General features: G+C 37.3%; 1 protein-coding gene across 1 annotated transcript in view; it reads left to right on the plus strand.

Annotated features, from left to right (window-relative positions):
* LOC108975143 (organic cation transporter protein) overlaps nucleotides 1-25,329 on the plus strand; it is an 80,662-nt gene that overhangs the window by 50,135 nt on the left and 5,198 nt on the right. The window contains exons 2-6 of the mRNA XM_018943450.1: nucleotides 14,462-14,973; nucleotides 15,680-15,829; nucleotides 16,185-16,533; nucleotides 19,905-20,172; nucleotides 21,895-22,192. Of these exons, the coding sequence (XP_018798995.1) occupies nucleotides 14,462-14,973; nucleotides 15,680-15,829; nucleotides 16,185-16,533; nucleotides 19,905-20,172; nucleotides 21,895-22,192 (1,577 nt within the window). The remainder of the gene's footprint in view (nucleotides 1-14,461; nucleotides 14,974-15,679; nucleotides 15,830-16,184; nucleotides 16,534-19,904; nucleotides 20,173-21,894; nucleotides 22,193-25,329) is intronic.

The following is a 25,329-nucleotide window of genomic DNA, read 5'->3' on the forward strand; positions in this document are numbered from 1 at the left end:
TTTTTTTTTTTTTTTTTTTTTTTTTTTTTTTTTTAATTTACCTTGGCTAATAGTAATTTCATATTTGACTATTTCTTCCGTATGTATTACAAAAAACTGTCAATGTATGGCAATTTTTACAGACTCATCGTACACACAAATACATCCTACAAACATCTGCTGTGTGTGCAACACGTTCCAATTATTGCAATCGATTTATCAAAACCGGAAGCATTGTATGATTGTTGTTGTTTAATTATAATGCTTTAACAGTTAGCAATTGCAATAGAATAGTTAACCATCAAATGTCTAATGATTTGCTATATAAGCAACACTTACAAATAAGCATGTATGTATATGTATATAGAGAGCCTTGTGCAAGGCTTGAAGCAAACCAGCAATTAAGTGGCATGCAAATGAAGAGCACAAGCCGAGACACTCGTGCACGTAAAGTGGTCGCATTAAGCGTACATATAAATGCATAAGTATGTTGGAATACTCGTGTTTGGTATGCACGTACGCCACCTGATGATCTGTCAGCGTAGTTGACCTCCTCAACTACGCCCAGCTAGCCAGTAGCCGCACTTCCGCATCCCATATCTGTCCTTGATATGAACACCAATGACATTGTCACCTTCCTCACGTCGAGTCGCACCCATTTGTATCGCTTTAAATGTAATTTGTAGCATTGAGCGCTGGCTGACCTTGCCACCTATGACCATCAGTTACCACCGATGCGGGCAACGTCAGGCACTATGGTTACCGATTTTGCTGAAAAAGCCCAATACCAAGATCACCGTGTGACCATGAGTCCCGACGCCAGTGATGACGACACTGTGACACATATCTATTGACATATACACACACACATGCATATATATGTGCGTGTATGCATAGTTGTCGGCGTGTATGTGAGTCATCACTAGGCAATAGCGAGCGTTCGTGGTAAATGCCACAATTGTGTGCAGTGGAGTGTTGCAACAAATTGTCGCAGCTGTTGCTTTTACTTCCGTTGACACACAGTTGCAACCATATGTGGTATGTCTGTTTGTATGTGTACTTGCATGTTGCTCTCGTGCGTGGTCATAAAATTTGAGCATCAGTGCATGCGATGCATAAAATAGCGAACGGTGAAAAAGGTAAAGAATGGAAAAAATTTAATAAAGCGGCTGTCAGTTTTTTAACTTTAACTCAATTAAGGAAAATATTAAGTTCGAGATAAAAATAACGATAAATAAAGCCAATCTAATTTGATACATAGCGATACTCACACCAAGTAAGCCATGCTAGAGCCTCAAAACATATGTTATATTAGGTTATACCGGCTGACTGTTATTCCATAGACATAGACCGACAAGTTCTTTGTTATGACAGATGTAGGTTCATTAATAATCCGAGATGAAGCTCAAGTCGTGCAAAACGTCTATGCTTTTTGCGAAGCTTAATAGATACTTGAGCTGTTGTTGGGAGTAGTTTCTACGTGGCGGGTTCCAAAATCGCCGCACATTTATATAGCGAGTCGCTTGTTTCTCACGCACCTCTGGTGAACAGACGCTGCAATTAGACATCAGCGCACTCTTAAACTGAATATGTCGGAGTGGTTCCGCTAAAGCTGCCTTTCTTATAGAATGTGTACTCAAGTTTCTAAGATACGTGGCGAGGACGCAAGGGTAGAAATTGGATATAACCTTACCAAAAAGCATGACTAGTTTCCATTATACCCTTATACCTCATCCAGTCCATTGAACTGCGAATTGAACTCCAGCGTCTCACTCATGCCTAATTCGCAACATTTCTACATATACCGTCGATACTAAGCCTATTCGACTCTTATTTGCCAGTGTTATGTAGTATGTGACTAGTTCTACAACGGTCATGCATTCTTTTTGACAGCTTGCCTTTAAGGCATTCACCCTAATCCGTCTTTCTTGTACTTTTCGGTAGCGTGACGGATAGTTCTTTTGACAACCTCAGTATATATGGAGCCACTTTCTACTGGCTCGTAAGCACATTCTCTGAAGCTTTCCATGGCAAAGTCAAGGTACATAGTTTGGCAGGTTGAGTAGCCTTTCAAGTGCAGCCGTTGAAGTAGTTATTAATACTAAAATTTACACACACAGAAATGATTTTCTGTGCGAAAGTTTCCTGGGTGCGGTCCACCACACCAAAGCACCGTAGAGTAAGTTTAGCTTGACTACCGCTTTGTAAAACCAATGATCAAGGCTCATGCTGACCGTAATGTCTACAAGGGTAGAGAACACCACTGGCTTTTTTCAAATTCGCTTTCAGGTTGAATTTCACGTTAGTTGGCTATGATACTTAATAATTTCGGCATACATTTGAGCCTCAGAGATTTTCATTACGGGATCTTGTACTTCTCTGTACAGTGTACCATATCCGACTTACTAGTAGTTACCTCTGGATTAGCCGACATTTCCCATTGGTGTCTTCCTGCCCATCTCTAGTATAGCTATGTTATCTGCATATTCTATCAGTTTGGCTACACTTCCTCAAAATTTTTCCAGAAACTCATTAGCATTAATCTTCCTGCAACTGACTAGATATTTTGTCCATGCAGTCCTGAATGAATTGGGCTTCGAATTGTTTTCGTATCTACCGTGTTCTCCAGCTCAGGTCCCAGCGAGTTTTTCACATTAACACATCTCAAAAGAATGTCACTGGATATAAAATTTCGTCTAAAAACCAGATGATCGCCGGAACTGAGGCCTATTTTTAAGCAAGGGACAAATCGTAATCAAACTAGTAAGAAAGGGCTAAGTTCGGGTGTCACCGAACATTTTATACTCTCGCATGACAAATTTCATGGAGATATCTCAATTTTTATTCAAGTTACAGCTTGCACGGACGGATAGACAGACATCCGGATTTCAACTCTACTCGTCACCCTGATCACTTTGGTATATGTATAATCTGACAATATATACCCTTATTAGCAACTTTATTGCGAGAGTATAAAAATGATGCCCTCTGAATTACATGAAAATATCTGAGAGAATTACTGATATTTTCGGTGAAAAATTAGGCTAGGTTAGGTTGGGCACTGAGTTCTTCGTGTTCGATATCAAGGGCCTTGAAAAGTTATAGTCCGATCACGACAATTTTCCAAAAGGGATACCTAAGCTCGAATACCGTATTTGTGTAAAGTTTTATTCCGCTATCATCATTGGATCCTAATGTATATATTATACAGAGAAGGCATCAGATGGAATTCAAAATAGCATTATATTGGAAGAAGGCGTGGTTGTGAACCGATTTCACCCATATTTTGTACATGTTATCGGGGTGTTAAGAAAATATTATAAACGAAATTTCATTGAAATCGGTCGAGTAGTTCCCGAGATATGGTTTTTGGTCCATAAGTGGGCGACGCCACGCGCTTTTTCAATTTTTAAAAAAAGCCTGGGTGCAGCTTCCTTCTGCCATTTCTACCGTAAAATTTAGTGTTTTTGACGTTTTCTGTTAGTCGGTTAACGCACTGAGTGACTCAAACGCTTCGACATTACACACACTTGGACAGAGTATCATTTTTTGCTATTGTGTCAATTTAAAAATTATGTTACTATCCTAAAATATGCTTTAAGCCAAAAAAATTAAAGCTTTTTCGAAAGTTTTAAAAAACCTCTTAACCATCCAAAAGAAATCGCAAACAAACAAATGTAGAGGACCACATTTCTACATCGGCAAAAGTGTTTCTCTGCCAAGTCTATATACCTGTCTCTTATACACATCTAGATGTGTATAAGAGACAGGCTTTTTCGAAAGTTTTAAAAAACCTCTTAACCATCCAAAAGAAATCGCAAACAAACAAATGTAGAGGACCACATTTCTACATCGGCAAAAGTGTTTCTCTGCCAAGTCTATATACTGACCATTGTACTCATATAAAATGCATGCGTCCAAAGTGCGATAATTAATTATCGTCATTGCAAAATACAGCCATGCAACATGCATACACACAACCATATGTACATTTTGTGTATGCCACACGCAGCGCTGAAAGCTTGGCATGGACTAAGCCAACCGACCAACACGTTGTGGCTATGTCACTGCCAACTAGCGTCGCACAGTCTATCATGAGTGTGCCATTGGACGGGCAGCCTAAGCGCAAAAACAAATTTATTACCACTTGTTGTTGTTGTCACTACTGGTGCAGCTAGCTGTTGCAATCGACGCTCTACACCATTGTCATCTGGCTGTAATTGTTGTTGCATGCATGGATGCATGCATGCCTGACTGATTTAGTTGACTGCAGCTTTGCGGCAGTGGCAGCAGCAGCAGCAGCTGTTGCAGTGGACGCAAGTGCATGAAATTTTTCGCTGAATGCGTTTCAAGGCGGGAACTGCACACTCAAGTATTATGTGTGCGAGGATGTGAATATTCATGCGCATAAATTGATAGATTCTATGAATGCACATATATATTTTTTATGTGTGTATGAATATACTGAAATTCAACTATATAAAGGGTGATCCATTTCGAGGATCCATCCGTTGAGTCCAGTTTTAGATGACTCATCCGAGCATTTCGATTGGAAAATGGCAAAGAAGACGCGTGATGTTTTGCTCAAAACCACGATCGGAGTGGGATTGCCCGCAAAGACTTTAGACTTTACATATCCTCACAGGAAAAAGTCTAACGGTGTAATATCATGGTATCGGTGGAGTTGAATCGACCGGTCCAAAACGTCAAATTATTTGCTCACCGAAGTGTTCTCTTAATAATTTCAATGATTGGTGCGCTGGATGGGAAGTGGCGCCGTCTTGTTGAAACAAAGTGTCGCTGAGATCACGAACTTTACTTTCAGTCCTCAAATAGTCGGTTATCATGAAAGAAATATGAACCGATATTCCACCGACTCACAAAATACACCAAACCGCTATTTTTTCTAGAAGAGATGGCAGCTCTTGGATCTCTTCAGATTGCTCTTCGTCCCAAGTGTGAAAATTTTGGTAGTTTACACAACCATTGAGGCCTCATTGCTGAACAGAATTTGGCTCGTAAACGTCGGATCTTCTTGGAACTTTTCAAGAGCCCATAGAGCGCTCGGATGTCGCTTGGGATGGTCGAGCAACTTCTGTTCTTGCACAAGCTGCATTTTGTACGCTCTGAACTCAAGATCTATACGCCATTCGGAGTTGCTGTGAACGGCGCCGAATGGACTCTCCATGGTCTTCGTGTACACTCTCGTTTACTGCTTAATTTTTTTCACTGGAGATCAGTCAAAAAAATCAATTGGAAAAAAGTAGCTCTAATTGGATTACCCGTTATAAGTAGTGTGTGGATTTATGGAAGCGTACATGATAAAGTTCACTGAGACTTAATTTGTGCTTTCGCTCGGCGGTTGTATGTGATGTCAGTGTGCACCCATGTTGCATGCAACATCGCTTTTATTTAATGCATGAAGTTAGTTGGACCAAATAACTGCTGGCGTTCGCTTTACTTTCACCGATTAGCAAAGTTTAAAGCATATGAAGGGGAAAGTTTTGCGGACAGTTATTTGTAATCATTATTTAATCGTTTCATTGCAGCACATCGTGGGTTTATTGCATTTCAATTACATTTATTAGGTAATTCCTAAAACAAAGGAAAATATGCGCTCAGAAAGCTCAAGAAAGTTAGGTATCTCTTGCCGAAGCGGCGTTGTTTTCAAAGAAAGAACAGATGCTTAACGGTAAAGTATTTTGAACACATGTATAGTACTTTTAAGTTAGGTTAGATTTGGTTAGTCCGTCTGGCTAATGAGCCACGCATAGACAAGTTGTGGTCCTTTGCGATACCAGATGGATTTCTATTACGAAGTCCATGAAAAGTAGTTGTCCTTTAGATTAAATGCGCCTAAGGAATTTCAATAAACACTAATCGTTACCTCTTCCATTGTCTCATATGGTTGTATCTTCAGATGCTTAAAGCGTAGCCTTTCCAATGCGGAACTTATGCACAAGAGATGCTCCATTGTGTACCTGTTGCATTGCTCTTGATATTTTTTTGCAGACTTCTCGATCTGTCAGTGACCAGTGAGAATTCTGATCATATTTCTACAGTTCCTTCTGTCGAGTGCCAGTACTCTTCCGAATTACCGTTTTACACATGAATTTTTCAGTTTTGCACCCTGGTAGTTCGTTCCACAGTTGATCATGTTTCCGGTAATCAGCCGTACAACACTCTTTGCAATCTCGTCCACTAAGCCATTGCCATCGATGCCTTTGTGACCTGGCACCCACTTTAAGTGAAGGCGCTAGTTTCTGGCGACACTTTCCGCAGCCGCTTGTTTCCCAAGAGCCTTACTGCTCCACCGTAGAGCGGAATTGGTCTTACAATAGCCTTAAGTTAAAATTAACTATAAAACAGAGAAGCTAATCTAGCTTAATCTACTGTTGGATAGTTGGACTTCGCGAGAACTTGAGCAACGTTGGGCTACAATGGGTTCATTTCCGATACCATCAAACTTAACCTAATTTAAAATAATTTTTCAGAACACTAAATTTTATTACCTTAAAAGAAGAGCACCACAAATTCGCTGAACGAGCCATTGTAGGGTAGGTTAGATATTTAAATGACCAGCGTGGCAGGCTAAGTGAATTTAGACATATCCGACTGTCTGTGTTTTTGTTTGTGTATGCCTAAACTTGTCGGTCGGCGATTAACCCGCCCCTTTCTCTCCAAGGACCAACTCATTTGTCGGAACCTCCAAGATATTGGGCATGGATTATTTTCTAAAGCAACGATACAAACTCCCAACATATTGTAATTGAGAAGATATCTTCACGGAATTTGGAATGAATTATTGTCTAAAGAAAAACTGTAATCTCCGAATGAAGAAATCTAGATTATATTAGGTAAATAGGCTAATATTTGTGAGACCACGAATAATCTCACTTGAACTGTTAGGGACTTTTGACCGTTGTGATACACAGAACTGCTAAGTATGGATCAAAAAGACCATCTTATATCTACAAGGTGCCTGAAGCCAGCCAAAAAAATTTTTAACTGACCAGTGTCTACTCTAACCCAATCACCGAGCAAGTATGGTAACCAAGATGCTTAAACTATAGTCTGGCGAAAGCTGGACATTGAAGTAGAAAGTGTCCAGATGTTTCCACCTCCCTGCAACTTTGACAAGTTACATCCTCTAAAAACATTTAGCCTCACCCTTTGAGACAGTATGAACCTTGCTAAGCGCTATGAGTTCCATGTACATTGTACCCTCAATTTTGCGACAGAAGGCTTTCGCAACCCCACAAGTGCCGGTCAAGTAGACAAAAAGGTAAGAAAAAAGTTTGTAAATTATACTCATTGGTTTCATTGAGGAGAGCTCCGATTAAGTGAGTAGGGAAATGGCAAATCGAAAACGACTAATATATATCTTGAACTTCCACTTATAGTTGTAACCTATGGAACCATTAATTAAGAACTTCTTTCATTAACGCTCACTTGTCCCGTTCGCTCTTTAATCCGCCACACTTTGGTGGAACAGCTTGAACTCAACACATCCACTGTACGATAGCGCCAAGAATTAAACAAACATTCTACAACAAAACTAATACAATTTTCTCAAAGAATAAGCTACAAAGGTTGAAAACTCACTTACGCCAACTAACTCTCAATTAATAAAATATAAAATACTAAATATGAGAGAAATACAAAGCAACTGTAATATCAATTAGCAATAGTATTGTGTGGCGTTAAACAAATAATATAAATAATAGATTTACAATTCCGCACTCGTAATTAACACACGAAGCTCCTTTGTATGCAGAACTAAGTTCAGCGCAACTTTAATTAATTTAGCGAACTCTTAGTGAAGTTGGCTTACGAGCGTGTTCTTTTATTTGCTCTGCGCGGATTTGTTGGCGGTATTTTCATTTCATTGCTTATTCAACTCTTTTGTTTGTAGAGCTGGGCACATACTATACTTAAGACCCATATGTATACACAATCATACATATGTAGTCACTCGAACTAACGGTAATGTGTCAGTGAATCACTGCTAATGCTAGATTAGTACAAATTAAATTACTCTTGAGCTCTTTATACACTTACTGTTATGAGCAGTATCAGCAAACTAAACTGAATGCGAAACAAAAATATAAGAAAAAAGAAAAATGTGAACTTCGTTTAAACCGAAGCTGTAATACCCTTCACAAATACAAAAGTTTTCCATACAAGCACTTGATTTCGATCGTTTGGTTTGGACAATTTTTCGAATATGCCAAATTTAATGAAGATATCTCTTTAAATGAAAAAGTTGTCGGTATAAGCACTTGATTCCTAAATGTTCAGTTTGGATGCCATAGAGGTCAGAAATCTGTGATTCTGATAAATGAGTAGGTTTTCTGGGGGAAGAAACGTATGCAAAATTTCAGGCCGATATCTCAACAGCTGAAGGGCTAGGTCGTGTATATACAGACAGTTGGCAAAATAGACGAATATGTCTCAATTGATTGTATATATTTTTTATAACGTCCCCGACTTTCAATTCTGACTGATGCAAGATATAAGGCAAACTTAATAAATATATTCTGTTCAGGGTATACAAATTGGCAAAAAATACAAAAGCTGCATTGCTGACGGTTTTCTTTTGTTGTTGTATCAACTGAAGTCTGCTTAAAAGGATTAGAGAACTTACAAAAGGATTACAAGCAACTTTCCAACGTCAAACGCACAAAGTCTGCACACTTACACACACACTCAGGCTCATACGCATAATGATTTTATTTATTTGTATTTTTTCGCTGAATTGCGAAACTTTTCGCATTTACCGACGCGCATAAAAGCAGAAAAACGGAATAGTAAATAAAAAGTAAACCCAATCAGAGCTGACTGTCTGTGTCCGTGCCGGTCAGTATAAATAAATAAATACATATAAACATGCATATAACACTACATAGTGTCCAGTTATACAGTGTGCTTTTTAAGAGCTTTTTCCAATAACATTTCGCCATTAAGTCAATTAAACGATAAAATAAAATTTTGAGAAATGGATTCGAGTGTTGAAGGATGCACTTAATTTCCATGGAATTTTATTTTTATAATACATTCGTTTACAGCTTCGGAAATCCGAGAAAATTTTAAAAATATTATAAACACAGTGCAATAAAATTTGTGCCTATAAGCGGTGCTATTTTGTATTTTTATTTACTTGTAGCTTATTTTATTATTCTTAAATTTTATATTTTTTATTATTTGTAAAACTTTGCAATAGTGCTTTACAAGGCTATGCCTAGGTCTGGACGATTTACATAGTGATTGTTCATTATACATACTATACATACATATAGTAAGCCTAAGGAAGGGGAGAGTAATAATGGTCCATCAAAATTTCTTTCTTTCGTGGACAGTTGAAATATTTGAGCTCGAACTTAATTCTGGCAGTGTTCGACAGTGACAACAGGAAATTGGCTTCAAATTGCTTTGTGGGCGACTTTTGTCGATTAGGTTTTTATAAACATATTTTTTTAGGCCATATTTGACTTTTGTTGCAAAATGATAGATGACAGATTCAAGAGATGCTCCATCTCCTTAGTATAACTATATGTGCAATATGCTTTTTCCATTGTATAACAAGGTATAGCAAGCTCAAAGTTGTAGATCTGATCCTAAGTTTGAACTTAAACGAAATTTCGGTAATAATAAGACAATTAAAAAGGCCCCGCTTTACCATAATACATTTTTTTTTTTTTTGCAAAAGTCATTTTTATAGTTCTCTTCGAGGAATTGTAGCACGATTTATTTTTTTATTCGATACAGACCCCTGTTTCGGAAAACACTTCTTTAGTCGACGAAAATTTCTTCCCACCGAGCATTGGTTTTGAGACCTGAGAATAGGAAAAACTCGCTGGGGACCAAATCTGGAGAATACGGTAGACGCGGGCGCGATTCGAAACCAAATTCATGGATTTTGCTATCATTTTCACTGAATTGTGACACAGTGCATTGCCTTGGTGAAAGAGCAGTTTCTTTTTCTTTAAACGAGCTCGTTTTTGGCGACTTCGTCCTTCAAACGCTCAAATAACGATATGTTAACGTCGCTATGGATGAACCTTCCTTTTTTGAGGTAGTCAGTAAAAATTATTCCCAAAATACGGATGTCATAATCTTGCCAGCCGACTACTCCGTTTTTGCACGCTTTGGAGTGGGTTCATCGTTTACAGTTCGGCCGTATGACCGTCGATTGGACTTCGGAGTGAAATTCATTATATAGTTTTCATGAATCTACGTAAAAACTCGAGCTTTTTGCTCTCGAATTTCCCCAAACACTACTCCGAATCATTAACTCGTACAGAGGTTCCTCATACCCAAATATTGGTGAATGATATGACGTACATATGAATTTAATTCGAGGAACCATCTACATATATGTCAGTCTGAGAACTTTTCAACAGACCTGGTGCTGCAGCTATATTAAAACGAAACAACATTTCTATCGGAGTTATGATTTTCATGTGATTGTCTGCTTTAAAACTGCATTAATTTTTATTTCATGTTTCTTGCTTTGACAAGCAGTGCGCTCACAATAAGGAACATATATTTACCGATAAACAACCAAACGGCTCCTACATTCGCTTAGGATTTTGTCAAAGATAATGAAAGAATGCCTTGATCTAACATCCAATTTAAGAATAAACCTGTAGTTCATTCTTGGGCATATTGATATCCCTAGTAACTGTGAAGCAGGCGAATCTGACAGAACCTGTCTTACGCTACAATAAGGTTCTGGAAAAGAGCGAATTTATAAGCCTCTGGCTACTTGTAGATTTTTAATGGACAAGCATGTTATAATTAAAATAGAGTGAGGGGATCTTAGTCTCGATGGTTCCACAATGATCGTCCTAAAGGCCTAGGTGCGTAGTCAGCCACTCTACCTGCCCCCTACATTACCTGAACCAATCATTTCTAAGCCTTTCCCTTTTGCTGAAATCGCATACGCTCATAGACGTGTTAACAAAAGCTTTTTTTCTTTTCGTCTATAGTATAATGAAAAGAGTAGGGCTTTAAGCAATAGGATCTACATACATAATACATTTAATTGCCACCCTACTATACGCATACATATGTATACAAACTCATACCTGTCTATATACACTTAATGTCACTCACATACAACTGAAAGTACAGAAAGCAGAGAAAATTTCAACCGAGCGTGAAGAAGTTTGACCAATTCACTTAAGTCAAGAAGGCATTGGACGCACACAAAGCATTCAATAAGCACAAACGCCCACACGCACACACAAATTCATAGGTATTTGTTCACAAAACTGGCAAATTCAACGGCAAACATCACCTTTGGCCATCTTATTTAGTAAGCAGATCTGAAGGAACACAATCAAATACATATGTATAAATTTATGTGTGTATCAGCTAGGAATGCCTTGTAGCAACAAACAATTTAACAACGAAAACAACAAATAAATAAATAAAGCAATAAATCAGCAACAAAACAGCCTGCTACTGAATGTGGTCAAAGGCAAAGCACAACAAACATGTGTACGAAAATACGTAAAGTAGCAAGAAAAAAGATTTGCAGGGAGGTCAAAGGCCAATTTCAGTTCAGTGACTGCTTGTATTCTGTGGCCTTACTAACAAGATTGCGTTTATTCTTAAGCGAAGCGCAATCATTTAAACACAAAAAAGCAAGCCAAAAGCAGCCAAACGAAATTAGAAATGATAAAGAGGATAATTGTATGAAAAATTTATAAATGAAATCAGTGGAATGTTCAATTAATTAGAAAGGTAGAATTAATTACCAAAAAATAAAGGGTGATCTATTTTCAGGTTTCCTACCTTTTTTAAGAAAACCACAGAAACTTAAAATTTGGTGGGGATTTATTATCATTCAAAGAATATTCATCGACATTTGGTTTTTGAAGATTATCTCTTTCAAATGTTGGCTGCGACTACGTTTCAGATGGTCCATCCTTTTAGCAGGCGAATGAGACACGTGATGCTTCGGTTCAAGACCTAAAATGCAGCGAGATTGTCTGCATAGATTTTAGACTTTACATATTCCCACAGGAAAAATTCTAACGGTATGATATCACAAGAACTCGTTGGCCCATCCACAACATGAAACTATCTGCTCGCCCAAGTATTGAAAGAGTGTTTTGTGCGGAACAAACCATGCACACACCTTTCGTAAGCCCAAATGTTCGGTCAAAATGTGATAAATCGATGTTTTAGAGATGTTCAATTCCATTTCCATGAACTTCAATGATGAATTCACGGACAATTTCGATGGCATTTCCGCTGATCACGGATTTTGATTGGCCCACATGTTGATCGTCATTTATGTCCTCACGACCACTTTGGAAACGTTGAAACCACTCGTGCACTGTGCTACAGGATAGGCAATCATCGCCATAAACTTTTTTCATCAATTTAAAGTTTTACGGTAAAAGTTTTACCAATTTCAAAACCAAATTTAATGTTGGCTCTTTGTTCGAAGCTCATTTTCTCGCCGATAACACAAACATACTGACACTTTAACGCAATAACTTCACATCCAATCAATGCAATGTCATGAAATTTTCATCGGACAATCGATAGAGATAGCAGATTCTAACGCACCTGTCGACATATAGATGGCGCCACGAGGGGGCGCTATATTCAAAAAGCCCTGTTTACTTTGGAACACATTTTATATATGCTTTAAATTTAAGATATCGACATACAATGCACCAAGTCGTTCCATACGTCAGTTGGAGTTGCTGTGAACTGCGCCGAATCCACTCTTCACGGTCATATTGTAGCTTGTATTGAGCTTTTTCGATAGCTTATATTTCCATAAATATTATGTCAAATTGGGAAGGTCGTATCTTGAATAGTTTTTGGATGGCAGCGTTCTGAAGAGCGACCAATCGGAGGTGCAAACATATATTATATAAGTGAAACTTTAAAAGCGTTTTTCTCGAAACGACATTTTTCAAAATTGCTGACATCAAAAGTCAACGAGAAATTGACCGATACACTTCAAATTAAAACTGAGTATTTTCTAATACATATATTTACTATCCATCCTATCCATCATATCCAAAAATATTAAATTTTGATTCGTCGGAAAAAATAATATTATCCCAAAAGTCAAATTCTTGGAGTTTATATGTTTTTGCAAAATCCAGCCGTTTATTTCTATTGACGTCACTGACAAAGGAGTTTTTTCTAGCAATGCATAACTTAAATCCATTTCTATTTATTGATCTGCGCACTGTATCCGATGAAACAATGGTATTTAAAGATGTTTCCAATACAGTTGCTATATTCGGAGCACTTTCGAATGGATTTTTCTCTACTGTTCTCTTGATGAATCGTTCATCTCTCTCATTAAGCTTCCTAGGGCGTCCTGATCTGTGCTTATTTTCGACCCTTTTCTCCTTTTTGAAACGTTGTATTATTTTTTGGACCATTGCCTTACTTCTGCCGATGTATTTTCCGATTTCGGCATATGATTTAACATCTTTATGCATACGTACCACAATTTTTCTCTCTTCTAATGGCAATTCTTTTCGACACATGATTGTACGCGAAAAATAATTTACTTCGATGCGAATAAATGAAGGAATGAAGTTATACTGAATGCGGTCTGCAAACAATATGTTTTTCCAACACATCACAAGTCAAATGTACCGTTATTCTGCGCGCTAGCTACGACCGTATCGACCGTATCAACACTTTTGCTGTACCAATTTATTACTTACAGTTACATTTTTGACTACCGTTATTGATGCAGCAGCCAAATTTTGCTGTGTCGTTTCGATTATGAATGAGTACAATGTGGATTTTTAAATTATTGCCAAAGTTGCCTAAACTATTTAAACTTGTTGGAAATATCTCAATAATAAACTGAGAAATGAAAGGGTATCAAGACTTATGCTCTATACTGTATATTTACTATATAATGACCTACGATCTTTTTTATCGGTTGAAAATTGTCAATTTGGCATTAAAAAAAACTAAATTTTTTTCAAAATGTCGCCATTTTGCTAATTTTTGATATTTTTCAAAGATCGTAGGTCATTGTATTTTCTATATATCTTTAGGTTTAATACACTTTTCAAATTTTTTTGTTTCAGCTACGCATTCGGCCGGAATTGTACCAGCAGTTGGGGCAATTTTTTTGGCACCTCCGAAGACAGCCCATAACTCCGTTATTTTTCAACATTAAAAAAAAAATCTTAAAATATAGCTGAAAATATACCTTGTTACATTCGAAGAAGTCCGAAATATTCAATCGCATACTTTCTCTTAAAAAGAATCACGAAAATCGCCTAATTTTTCATGCGTCACACTGGTATAGCTCCTTAACCATCTTCCCTGTTCTCTATTGTTTTCAAAAATGTAAAAATACTTCCGGTTATTCAAATAGTTTATTTAAATATCGGATTTTTTTTATTTAATAATTAGAACATTAGCTCAGAAATTCAACTAAAGCATTTAATCTCGTAATTCTCTCTCGTTCTAATTGCAGCCACACAATTTGGTAGTCAACATAACCGCAAACAACCGTCCCCCACGCAAACACACACAGCTAATGACTGCAAATTAATACCAGCAACAACAACAACTGTGACGTCACAACCACGAACGCAACAATATCAACAACAACCGCTACACAAAACACACAAACAAATGACGGCGAAACGTAAAAATTCCAATTCCAATGAGATCAACAACACTGCAACGAGCGAAGCGCCATCTGCCAATACAACGACGAATACGATGACAGCAACAGTGACGTCAGCGGCGAACGCTAGAGCAAACAGCGGCACGATCGCCGCCAATAATGGTCCCTCACCGTTAGCGACAGCGCCAACCGCGCGACGGGAACCACACCTCAGCACGAGCAGCAATGGTGAGGATGAGACCGATGTAATTGGCGATTTGGTGGGACATTTCGGCAAGTGGCAATGCCTGATGACAATGCTGTTGTCGCTGTTTCAGGTGCCGAATACATTTCACATATCGTCGTCGGTTTATCAGGTGAGTCAGCAAATGTTGAGGAAGTGAGCGCAAACTTTCATGAGTGGCGCGTAATTGTGTGAATTCTGTGTGAAAATTGGAATGAAATGCTAATTGTTGTGGCGCTTTATACCCTTTATGAACTGTTAATAAAGTTTGTCACAAAGTTCTTAACACCTATAAAGAATCGTCGGAGGGACCATGCTCAACACCAGCTGAGACTAATGAGCCATGTCCGTCCTTTTGCTGTTTATAGACGAAATAGTCACTCGGCTGTGGAATTATCGATCTGAAATTTCAGCTGTCCTTTTCTCCTCAAACAGTTTCTAATTTGTCGGAAACGCCAATATCGCACCACTATAGCATATAGCTGCCATGCACTGAACGATTGGAACAAAGAGTTTGTATGGAAAACTTTTTTATTTGTTGAGATATCTTTACGAAATTCCGTATGAATTTTTACCCAAGACAGCATAACAATTTTGGAACAAATTGTTCTAATCGGGCCACTAAAGCATATAGCTGTCATACAAGTCAGAATAACAATGTCCAAAACAATTGTTGAAATCGGGCCACTATAGCATATATCTCCTATATAAACTGCTCGGCCATAATAAGAAAACAAAACTCCTTATACCATTTTCTGTTATAAATAATTCACATGGAAAGCGTATTTATATACAAATGTAGTTTGCTCAACAATTTTCTCACTTATGTCTCGCTGCAGGCGATCAACAAAAACTTCTGGTGCAGCCGACCACCGCACTTAAAACACTTGCCGGTGGATGTGTGGCGCAATCTTAGCGATTCCCAGGACAATTGCTTTCAGGCGAAGATTGACTGGAGTCAAATGGGCAACAACAGCTTGCAGCTGCAGGTAAATATTAAAACAACAATAACACTGAAAACACGACACAATGCACACGGCTGCCACCAGACTAGAGGATTAGCTGCAAATTGCCAAAATTTTCGCAACCATACTTTGCCGTATGAACCCCCTCAATCACACTGTAGCCGGCTTGTGCATGTGCGTGTCTACTGTTTGTGTTGCATACTCGACGCGCCGCGCAGCCAAGCGTGAAATTTCTACAAATACGACAATTTAATGTCTACTCTTTCTCTTGCTCTTCCTCTTCTTGCAATTTCTTTCCGCTGCCATGCACCTAACTGTGCACTGTTGCATGCCATGTGATCACATTTATCTTAAACACAAACGCATCCACATACACTAGCCAGCATTGCAACAACTGATACGCCAACAACAGCAAGCACAAGGCATTTTACCACACGACGTCTCGGCGGTGTCGGCATTTCACAGTTATCTACTCTCACCGCTGGCAGTTGTGCAGAATGAGACACGCATACCCTGCACCGCTTGGGAATATGACGCCAATGACAATTTGGGCAACACATGGACTTCACAGTGGGATTTGGTGTGCGACAAGGAGTATATTAAGAATGTGGCGGAGATGTTCTTTCTGTTGGGTGTGGCAACAGGTGGCATACTGTCGGGCTATTTGTCGGATAAATTCGGCCGCAAAAAGATGCTCTTCGTATCTGCTGTGCTGCAGACGATATTCGGTAAGTCTGTGCCAACAAAGGGCAACAAATATTTATATTAAAATGCCTTAGTAGGCATAACGTCGACAAATTTCATTCAACTGGAATTCAAAGACTGGCAATAAAAGATTAATTTATGAGTTCAAAAGTTTGTCATGGAAACTCTATTTATTAGTGAATGTTATGGTTCTTTTAAGTAGCCTTCTTAGCAAGCAACACTACTTTCTACAATTTCTGCATTTCTAAATACAATACGAAACATGAAAAAAATGTAGCAAAAGCTTAGAAGCTGTTGGATCATTCTTACTTCCAGCTTTAGCTGTCGGTTCTAGTTCTAGTTAAAGCTTAGTAGCCTTTTTGAAATTACTTTAAATTTTCTAGATTTGTATAAAGTTATGAGCGCGTACCAAATATTTACATAGAAGGAGAAATTAATTTCAAGATTCGACTTAAGAATCTCTATTTATCCTCTTTTAGCTTTTGCTAGCCGAGCTTAGCTTTAAAAACCGAAAAGTATTATTTTCCTTACTTTGCTGATACATTGTCATATCCTTGTCGGGGAAGTATATGAGCTCGTACATTTTAAGAGATAGCATATCACTCTCAGGGAACAAAAGGTAGAGTTAAATTTAATCTATTGACTGTCAGTTAAGGTTTCGATATCAGAACGGGTTGCATCAACATCATGAGTTCTAAATTCTAACTCAGTCTTTTGGAAGCAAGAACGTTCAAGCCGTTTGAAACTACATTATGACCAAGTTTCGGTAGCAGCATCAATCTGTAAAACTAGATTTCTAGCTGTTAGTGCTGTAGAGGCCTGGGAGACATTCCCTGGACGTAAATACAATTAATACATATACATTATACAATAATATACGATAATCAGTGGTCATTTTAGTACTTCGAATCAATCGAAGTAACGAGTTTTCTAACTCGAGTCCTCTCTTTTTCTGCTGTAAAGGATCTAGGGTGCCTACAACCTAGTTCTACAAGAAAGCGGAAAGTGTAAACATTGACAAAAGGGTTGTTGTTGTTTGAGCCGCAGAACTTTGCTAAATTGGCAGACCCTGAGGGATAAAAAATCCGGTTCCGTTCCGGTTACATAGACCCGACTCTAATGGGAACGGATGACCAAAGACAAAAGGGTCGCATATAGTCTTGTAACTTTTCTCTCTTCTATCATTTCTCAAGGTCGGTTTTCGGACTTTTTTCTGACAAAGCGGAAGATGATTGAAACTAGGCCAACCGATAGAAGAACATCAGTGCTCGGAGATTGTAATATAAGAGAAGATATTTCAAATTATTAAGAGGTCTTCAGTACCATTTACTTAGTGCAATTTGAGAGAGCGTTTTATCCCCCAATATACCAAATTTGGACTTGGACTCTGCTGCTGTGCACCTTTATTCACGCAAACATGTGGACAACAACAAATATGCACATGTTTGCAGTGCTGTAGCCACTTGAAGTCATTGATTCGATACTTGCTAAGGTCTTTTGTTGGTGGTGTCTAAGCACCGGCAGTAACTGTTGCCAATGCAATCAACACAATCAGAAGTGGCTGCGCCATGCAATATGTATGTGTTTGTAGTGCACACATACATACGCAAACACCTGCTTCAGTTAATGGCTTATTTGATTGGCAGCCTTGTTAGAGTGGCGGCATTGATTGTCAAGTTCAGAGTCAATTCCTGCCAGTTGTAGCCACAATCAATAGCCATTGTTGAGGTGTTTACCATTGTAGTTGTTGTTTTTACAAACACTTATTCATTGTTGCATTACATTTGTTGTTTTAGCAGCTAGGCTGACACTGGTCAGTGGTAAATGTCAAAGTCAACTGCAAGTGTACAATGTTGAAATTTAATTGCAAGCACAAGATAAAAACCACAAAGGAGAATAATTGAGATGGAGGGAAGGATTAAGATTGCTCTTTCATTTCAGAACGAGAAGCTTTTATTCACTCAAATAGTTTGGAAGTGGTGCGCAACATTGGTGTTTATTTTGAATTTTATTTATTTATGTATGTAGATAAAAAATATATCCTGCCTTATACTTTAAGCATTGGAAAAGCAAACGAAAGTGACCATCTACAGGTTAAATTCTTTCTGAACACATGACTTTAATGCAATATATCAATTTCTATACGGATTTTTCCTCTCAGAAACCTAACAGATAAATATATTGGTTGTCAAAAAAGTCTTGCGGTATTTTTGCGATATTTTCATTGAATTTTCAATTGTTTATAATATAGCTTTTGACCGATGCTACGGCTGCTACTATGCCAGTCTCTTTCGACTAATTCAGCGATTTTATGCCGTATTTTCTCTTTATTTTGATCCATGTTTGCAACGCTATAACACACGAACGATAATCAATCAAATACGTGTTAGCGGGTGAAATGGGCTTTCCGAAAAGGTATAGCATGACCCGATGCGAAGAATGAAACTAGGACTATGCGCTCTCAGCGCCAACTAGCAAAAATACCGCAAGACTTTTTTGACAACCTAATATTAAAAGGTACTTGGATTTGGACCAGTAATTTAATTTCAGTTAGCTAAAGACTTCATTTCGAAGAAATATGTTATAGGCCTCACTTGTGTTTTTGAATATCTCTATTGTTCTCAAAGCGAGTTACAGTTCTAAGTTGCATAGTAGTATTATAGAAGACCCATCGTTAAAAAGTTATATTTCAAAATTATAAATGATAAAATCTCTCCTGCTAATTTTATAGCACGATGGGCGTGACACCGTCCCTTTTTGATGAAATACCATATCTCAGAACCAGACCAACCAATTTTTAAAAGTGGCATTCTTCTTACATTCTTATATGATATTGTGAAAATAGACGAAATCAGACATTAATCACGTATACTATATATAGCACAATTTTAAATTTCACTTGATTCGTTCAGTTTCCATTAGGTAACTAATAATTAAGGGATAATCCTTCTCTCATAATGATATGCATGTATGTATTTCAAAAATTGGACTACTACTTCCCTTAGCCCCATATACTTAATATGTAGGATCTCGAATTTCGTGGTTACTTTGTACCGCATACCGAACCGAGAGCGTGTTCTCCTCATAACAGTGTATCTTTGTGCCTAAAATGGATACAATTTACTGAAAACTTGACCTAGCTCCCATATAGTAAGTAATATCAGGATTAGCAAATTGACTTTACTCTATACTATTTTTTTACACCTTAAGGTATTTCCCTGGCTTTGATTATTGAAAATTGCAAAAGTATAAAAATGTTCGGTTGCACCTGAACTTACTTTTTTAAACTTTTTTTTGGGGAATTTTTTATTTATTTAGAAAAAAGTATATTTTACAACGATTATAATCTATGATATAACAATTTATAACGCAATCTTCACTGATTTTCTCACAGGTTTGGTGCTGTACTTCCCAAAATCTTTGGAAATGTTTCTGCTGCTTCGCGCCCTGCTAGGTTTAGTGTCCGTGTCTGTCACATATGCGGGCCTCATTTTGGCCATTGAGTATGTGGATGGCAAGTGGCGTACCATAGCCGGCATGTACAATTTATTTCCACTGCCCATATCGTACATGTTGATCGCCGGCATCGCCTATCTGACGCAGGACTATCAGCGGCTACAGCTCTGCATCGGCCTACCGGGAATATTTCTTTGCTTTCTATGGTGAGTAACAACTCAACGGTATTTAAAATTGTGCGTGAGTACCAAATGTTTTCGATATGTTTGCGTTCTTCCAATATATAATTAGATTTTCAAAATATATACAAACATAATGATCATAATAAAAATTAACACACTTCATTAAGTAATTAAATTAAAAAACAAACTTAATGAGAACAGACAGTTTGATTTTACGTTAAATAATTAAACACACCACGAGAAGTTCTAATTTCTTAATCAAAATATGCTGAGTAAAATATTAAAGCATTTGTCTGTGTAGTACTCAACTGATTTTTCTCACGTAGACGTGTGATTTTTGATACTTGTTGTTTATGTCCGTGTGTGGGCGTCGATTGAATGAATAAATATTGTTTTAGTTTCTTATCGTAAAATTAACATGCGCAGGCTATGAAAACAGACTGCGATTAAAACAATAACAAAAGAAAATAGTTTGGAAATTTTTGTCTGCTGTCTTTGCAAATTGAAGTGAAATTATTTACATCAGTCAGTTGATTGAAGTTTTGATTTCTTTTTCCTCGATTTTGAATTGGTCGATCGAATGTTGTAAGCGCGATGCCAATAAAATTAAATATAATATATTATACTATAATTTAGTAAAAAATAGTAATAAACTAAAAAATAATAATAATAAAAAATTAAAAAAAAAATATTTATAAAATTTGTTAAGTTATTAAAATAAATTGGCAACTGAACTATGAGAAGAATATAGTTATACAAGATTCCGATAGCTAACGCCAGAGTATACTTAAAGTTAGTGCTTAGATTTAACTCAAATCTGAGTTCTTTATAGATAGTTGATTGCACCCGATAAACATTTTTCCGCCAGATGGCGCTAAATTCGATTTTTTTCTAAACTAGTACAATCAGTTCAATATTTTTGTTATTTTACTTTAGGTTTCATAAATTCTTAAGAACGTTCTGTATGCTACGATAACGTTAAATTGTAGGGTATTTCCTAATAGGGAGCTCGCTTGAACAGCTTAGATCGCCGATCTGTTGTGTTACCGAAAACACCTGTATAATACGTCATAACATCCTTAGAAATCGACAAAATTCTTTGAGCTTATCACTAATTTGTTTAGATAACTCTCAGTTTCGGCTTTGTCTTCTTGTACGCCGAAGATAAGACTACCGCGAAGTTTCGGCCTTAGTGTTAAAAAACTTACACGACCTCCTAGTATAGTAACAGCGTCACTCTCAGGGAGAGATTCTCAATGCAAATATTAATCTGCAAAATTATCAAAGAAAAAACAACAAGGGAGTTTTTAAGAAGATGACAAATATTCAGACGGAAATTACAAACTTTACTAGGTCTGGTAGGGTAAGGGAGATATGGGCCGATCTCGCAGTGTGTTTTTAATATAGTAAAGGTAAAATATCAACCTAGTTTCCTTGAAACAAAGTAATTAATTTTATTATACTTTTGTAGTTGAGTTAACTGGATGATGCAGCTTAGCTTTTTATATAAAAGAAGTGAGGTTAAGTTCTGATTTCGCCTATTTCCGAAATATTGTTATTCTGGAAATACACATTTCGTGGCATGCCAAGGCTTTAAGTATGTATAATATATTTGCATTATCTTTACCAGTTGATAAGCTTTACTGAGAGCTTGAAAAATATCCCGAAAACGTCAAAATTTCTTATTATAATTCTTATCAAATTAATTGTTGTATTGCACTTTATTATTTTTTATAATCATTGCAGGTTCGTCGTGCCCGAATCTCCACGCTGGCTTTTGGTCAAAGGTCGTATTGCCGATGTGAAGAGTATAGTCGAGCGTGCCGCTAAATTCAATGGCCGGCAACTACCACCAGACTACGAGTCCATGTTGAAACCACCACCGCAGGAAGACTCATCACAAAATTGCATCAGCCTCTTCAATTCGGGCTATCTGCGCTGTGTGACAATTTGCTTTCTCTGCATTTGGTTTACAATGAATCTGGTTTACTATGGACTCATACTGAATATGAGTTCGTTTGGCGGAAATGTTTACTTGAATTCGGTGAGTTGATAAATGTAAAAAAGTTTACATATGTATGTATATGGTTAATTTAATACAAAATTTACACAAGACAGAAGAAAACAAATTTTGTAAGCTTTAGATGATATAGTATTTGTATATCAGACTGGTAAATACTAGAACATAAGTACGTACATTGTTCACGTATGTATACGTAACATATAGTCCATATGTTGCAAGTATCCCATCAATCCTTCGTTCGTTTTACTTCTTTCTCAAAGCAACGACAAAATCAAACGTAAATGAAAAATTAGATAAAATTAACACAATTAATTAAATTAAACTTCAAGCTTGACGTGTTAGAACATAAAGACAGATTTAGCGCTTGTGAAGTGCGTTTTACTAGGCAATCGTATTAAAGCAAGGCAAATAACCATCAAAGATGAGTTTGTGTACACGTGTGAAAAGCTCATTTCCTCCGGCTGACGGCCCATGTGCTAAGTAATTAAAATATTGTGAAGAAGTTGCATTCACAGACATAAAAAACCGTTTAAGAATCTAACTCACAGGCATATGCAGCTTATGTGCTTTAAGCGTTTTCTTGTGTTAACTGTCAAGTCACTTTTTTTAAGTTTTAATTGAATTGAAGGAAAATGAAATAAACACCAAGGTGGCTAATATATAGCTAATGAGAAACAATTTGGTCAGATGTTTGGTAGAAATTCTGTCAGTTTTTACATCTAATTCCACGTTTGCATAAGCTAATCTAGAATTCTATGAACAAAATTGCTAAATAAAACCCATTTTCTAAAATCTTTAGCCCGCGAGGCCCCACACGACCACGAAAGTACACTTTTTCTAAAAATTCTAACCTCAAAACCTCTTTACCAAGATCTGACGACCAAGTTAGACCACATGAAAATTTTCACAGACGAATTTTAGTTCCATATTAAATGCAGTTTAAACGTATAGTCAATTTGCTCCGTGAAGGGATAACAAAAACTTTTTCAAATCAATATCCAATTTTATTACACTACTTCAGGTACATATTGATACCAATTTTGGGATTTGGTAAAACTGCTAATAATAGATGAGTAGTCATATAAAAATCGGAACGCCGTAACCTTCCGAGTATTTAAGTATTAATTTGGACCATAACTGATGTTGGATAATTATAAAGACAGTCGATTCTATGTTCGGTTTGAGAATCATAAAATCTTTTTTCGTTTATGACCCACCGTATAGAAGTTTTGTGTACCACAACGGCATTCTAAACAGTCCAAGTTAGATCCCTACTGGGACCTTAACCGAACATAACCTTGCTTCTTAATACAATCACGTTAGATGAAATGAAAAAAAATGTGTATTTCGACAGTTGATAATTGTTTTGGTTTCACCTCCTATGCATAAATCTAAGATTCGTTTTCAATTACAATGCTACAACTCAAGTCCCTGTATGGAAGATCTTTTTTTTTTTTGTTACATGATCTTCTTCTTCTATATTGGCGCAGACACTACTTACTCGGTTATAGCCCAGTTTGGAATTCCAACTGTAGCCATGTACTTCTCCCCTAGTTTTTCGAATGGAGTGGTCTTCCTATCCCCATGCCTCCCTAGACGGATACTGCGTCGAATACTCGTTACATGCATGGACTAAGGTATTCGCCAATACCACTGCCCAAAGGACCATAAATCGTCCACAGAACCTTTTTCTCGAAAACTCGTAACGTCGACTCATCAGCTGTTGCCATCGTCCATGACTCTGCACAATATAGCAGGACGGGGATAATGAGTGACTCGTAGAATTTAGTCTTTCTTCGTCGAGAGATTACTTTCCTTCACAATTCTGCCTACTTAGTCCGAAGTAGCACCTGTTGCCAAGAGTATTAGTAGTTTTACGTGGATATGAAATTCAGACAAAGTGGTATAAAGGCAGCTGCCTTTCGTGTTCTTAAAACAGCTTTAAAATCGGCGAAGGGATAATGTTTAACGGTCACCTTTTCACGTGCCTTTTTCAAGATTTGGCGCATGGTGAATATCTGGTCAGTTGTTGGTTTTCCAGGCCTTAAGTCACACTGATAACGTCCAATCAGTTTGTTGACGGTGGGCTTTAATCTTTCACACAATACGCTCATCCCACGGCAATTGGCGCAAATTGTGGGGTCTCCCGTTTTGCGGATTGGGCAGAGCACACTTAAATTCCAAATTTGCTTTCATATGACCATATTCTACAAAGAAACTGATGCATGCTCTTTATCAGTTCTTCGCCGCCGATTTGAATAATTGCTATTTGAACTTCTTCATGATCGAGTAATGAAACGTCTGGGGATTTGGTTTTCTCCTGGTGTTGAGCTTTCACTACCATTAGGCAAGCATGTAAAGTGTTCCCTCCATAATTCAGTATGCTCTGTGTATCAGCAACTAGATAACCTCTGGTGACTGATAGCAAAAGTATGCTCCGAATCAAAACCAAGATCTTGTAAGGAAACTTTTGAATTTGTGAAAGATATTATAGCTTCGAGGTAACCAAAGTAAACGTTTTTTCTTGTTCTTTTATTATTATTTTTTTAATTCAAGTACGGCTGAGGATTACTTTTTGTTTCATCAGAAAAGAAATTCACTAGCTGAATATCTCCAAATTCTGAGTGAAATATTTAGATTGATAGAAAACGCTTACTTAGCAACTCAAATTTAACTTGAAATATGAACAAAATAATGGTTTACATATCCGTGCTACACTGCACTTTGTATCAACAGTACGATGAGATCGAAATTAACAGATCATTAAGCTTTCAACCATGCGCTTCACTGGTTGTCTACGAGAACATTGCCCGCTGGCGCTGTGCCAACTTTCTTTCAATAAGATAGAGACGTATCTAATAGTATTGACAAGGCATAAATAGCTAAGTAAATACCATAAATATATAATATATAAATTTAAATGCCTAACTAAAACATAACTGAATCACGGACTGGCAACAATGCTGTTTTTATTTATCCATTTTTTTATACTCTCGCAACAAAGTTGCTAAAGAGGGTATTATTATTTTGTTCACATAACGGTTTTTTGTAAGTCCTAAAACTAAAAGAGTCAAATATAGGGTTATATATACCAAAGTGATCAGGGTGACGAGTAGAGTTGAAATCCGGATGTCTGTCTGTCCATCCGTCCGTCTGTC

This window comes from Bactrocera latifrons, unplaced genomic scaffold, assembly GCF_001853355.1.
Source record: "Bactrocera latifrons isolate USDA-ARS-PBARC rearing strain unplaced genomic scaffold, ASM185335v1 scaffold_62, whole genome shotgun sequence".
NCBI lineage: Eukaryota > Metazoa > Arthropoda > Insecta > Diptera > Tephritidae > Bactrocera > Bactrocera latifrons.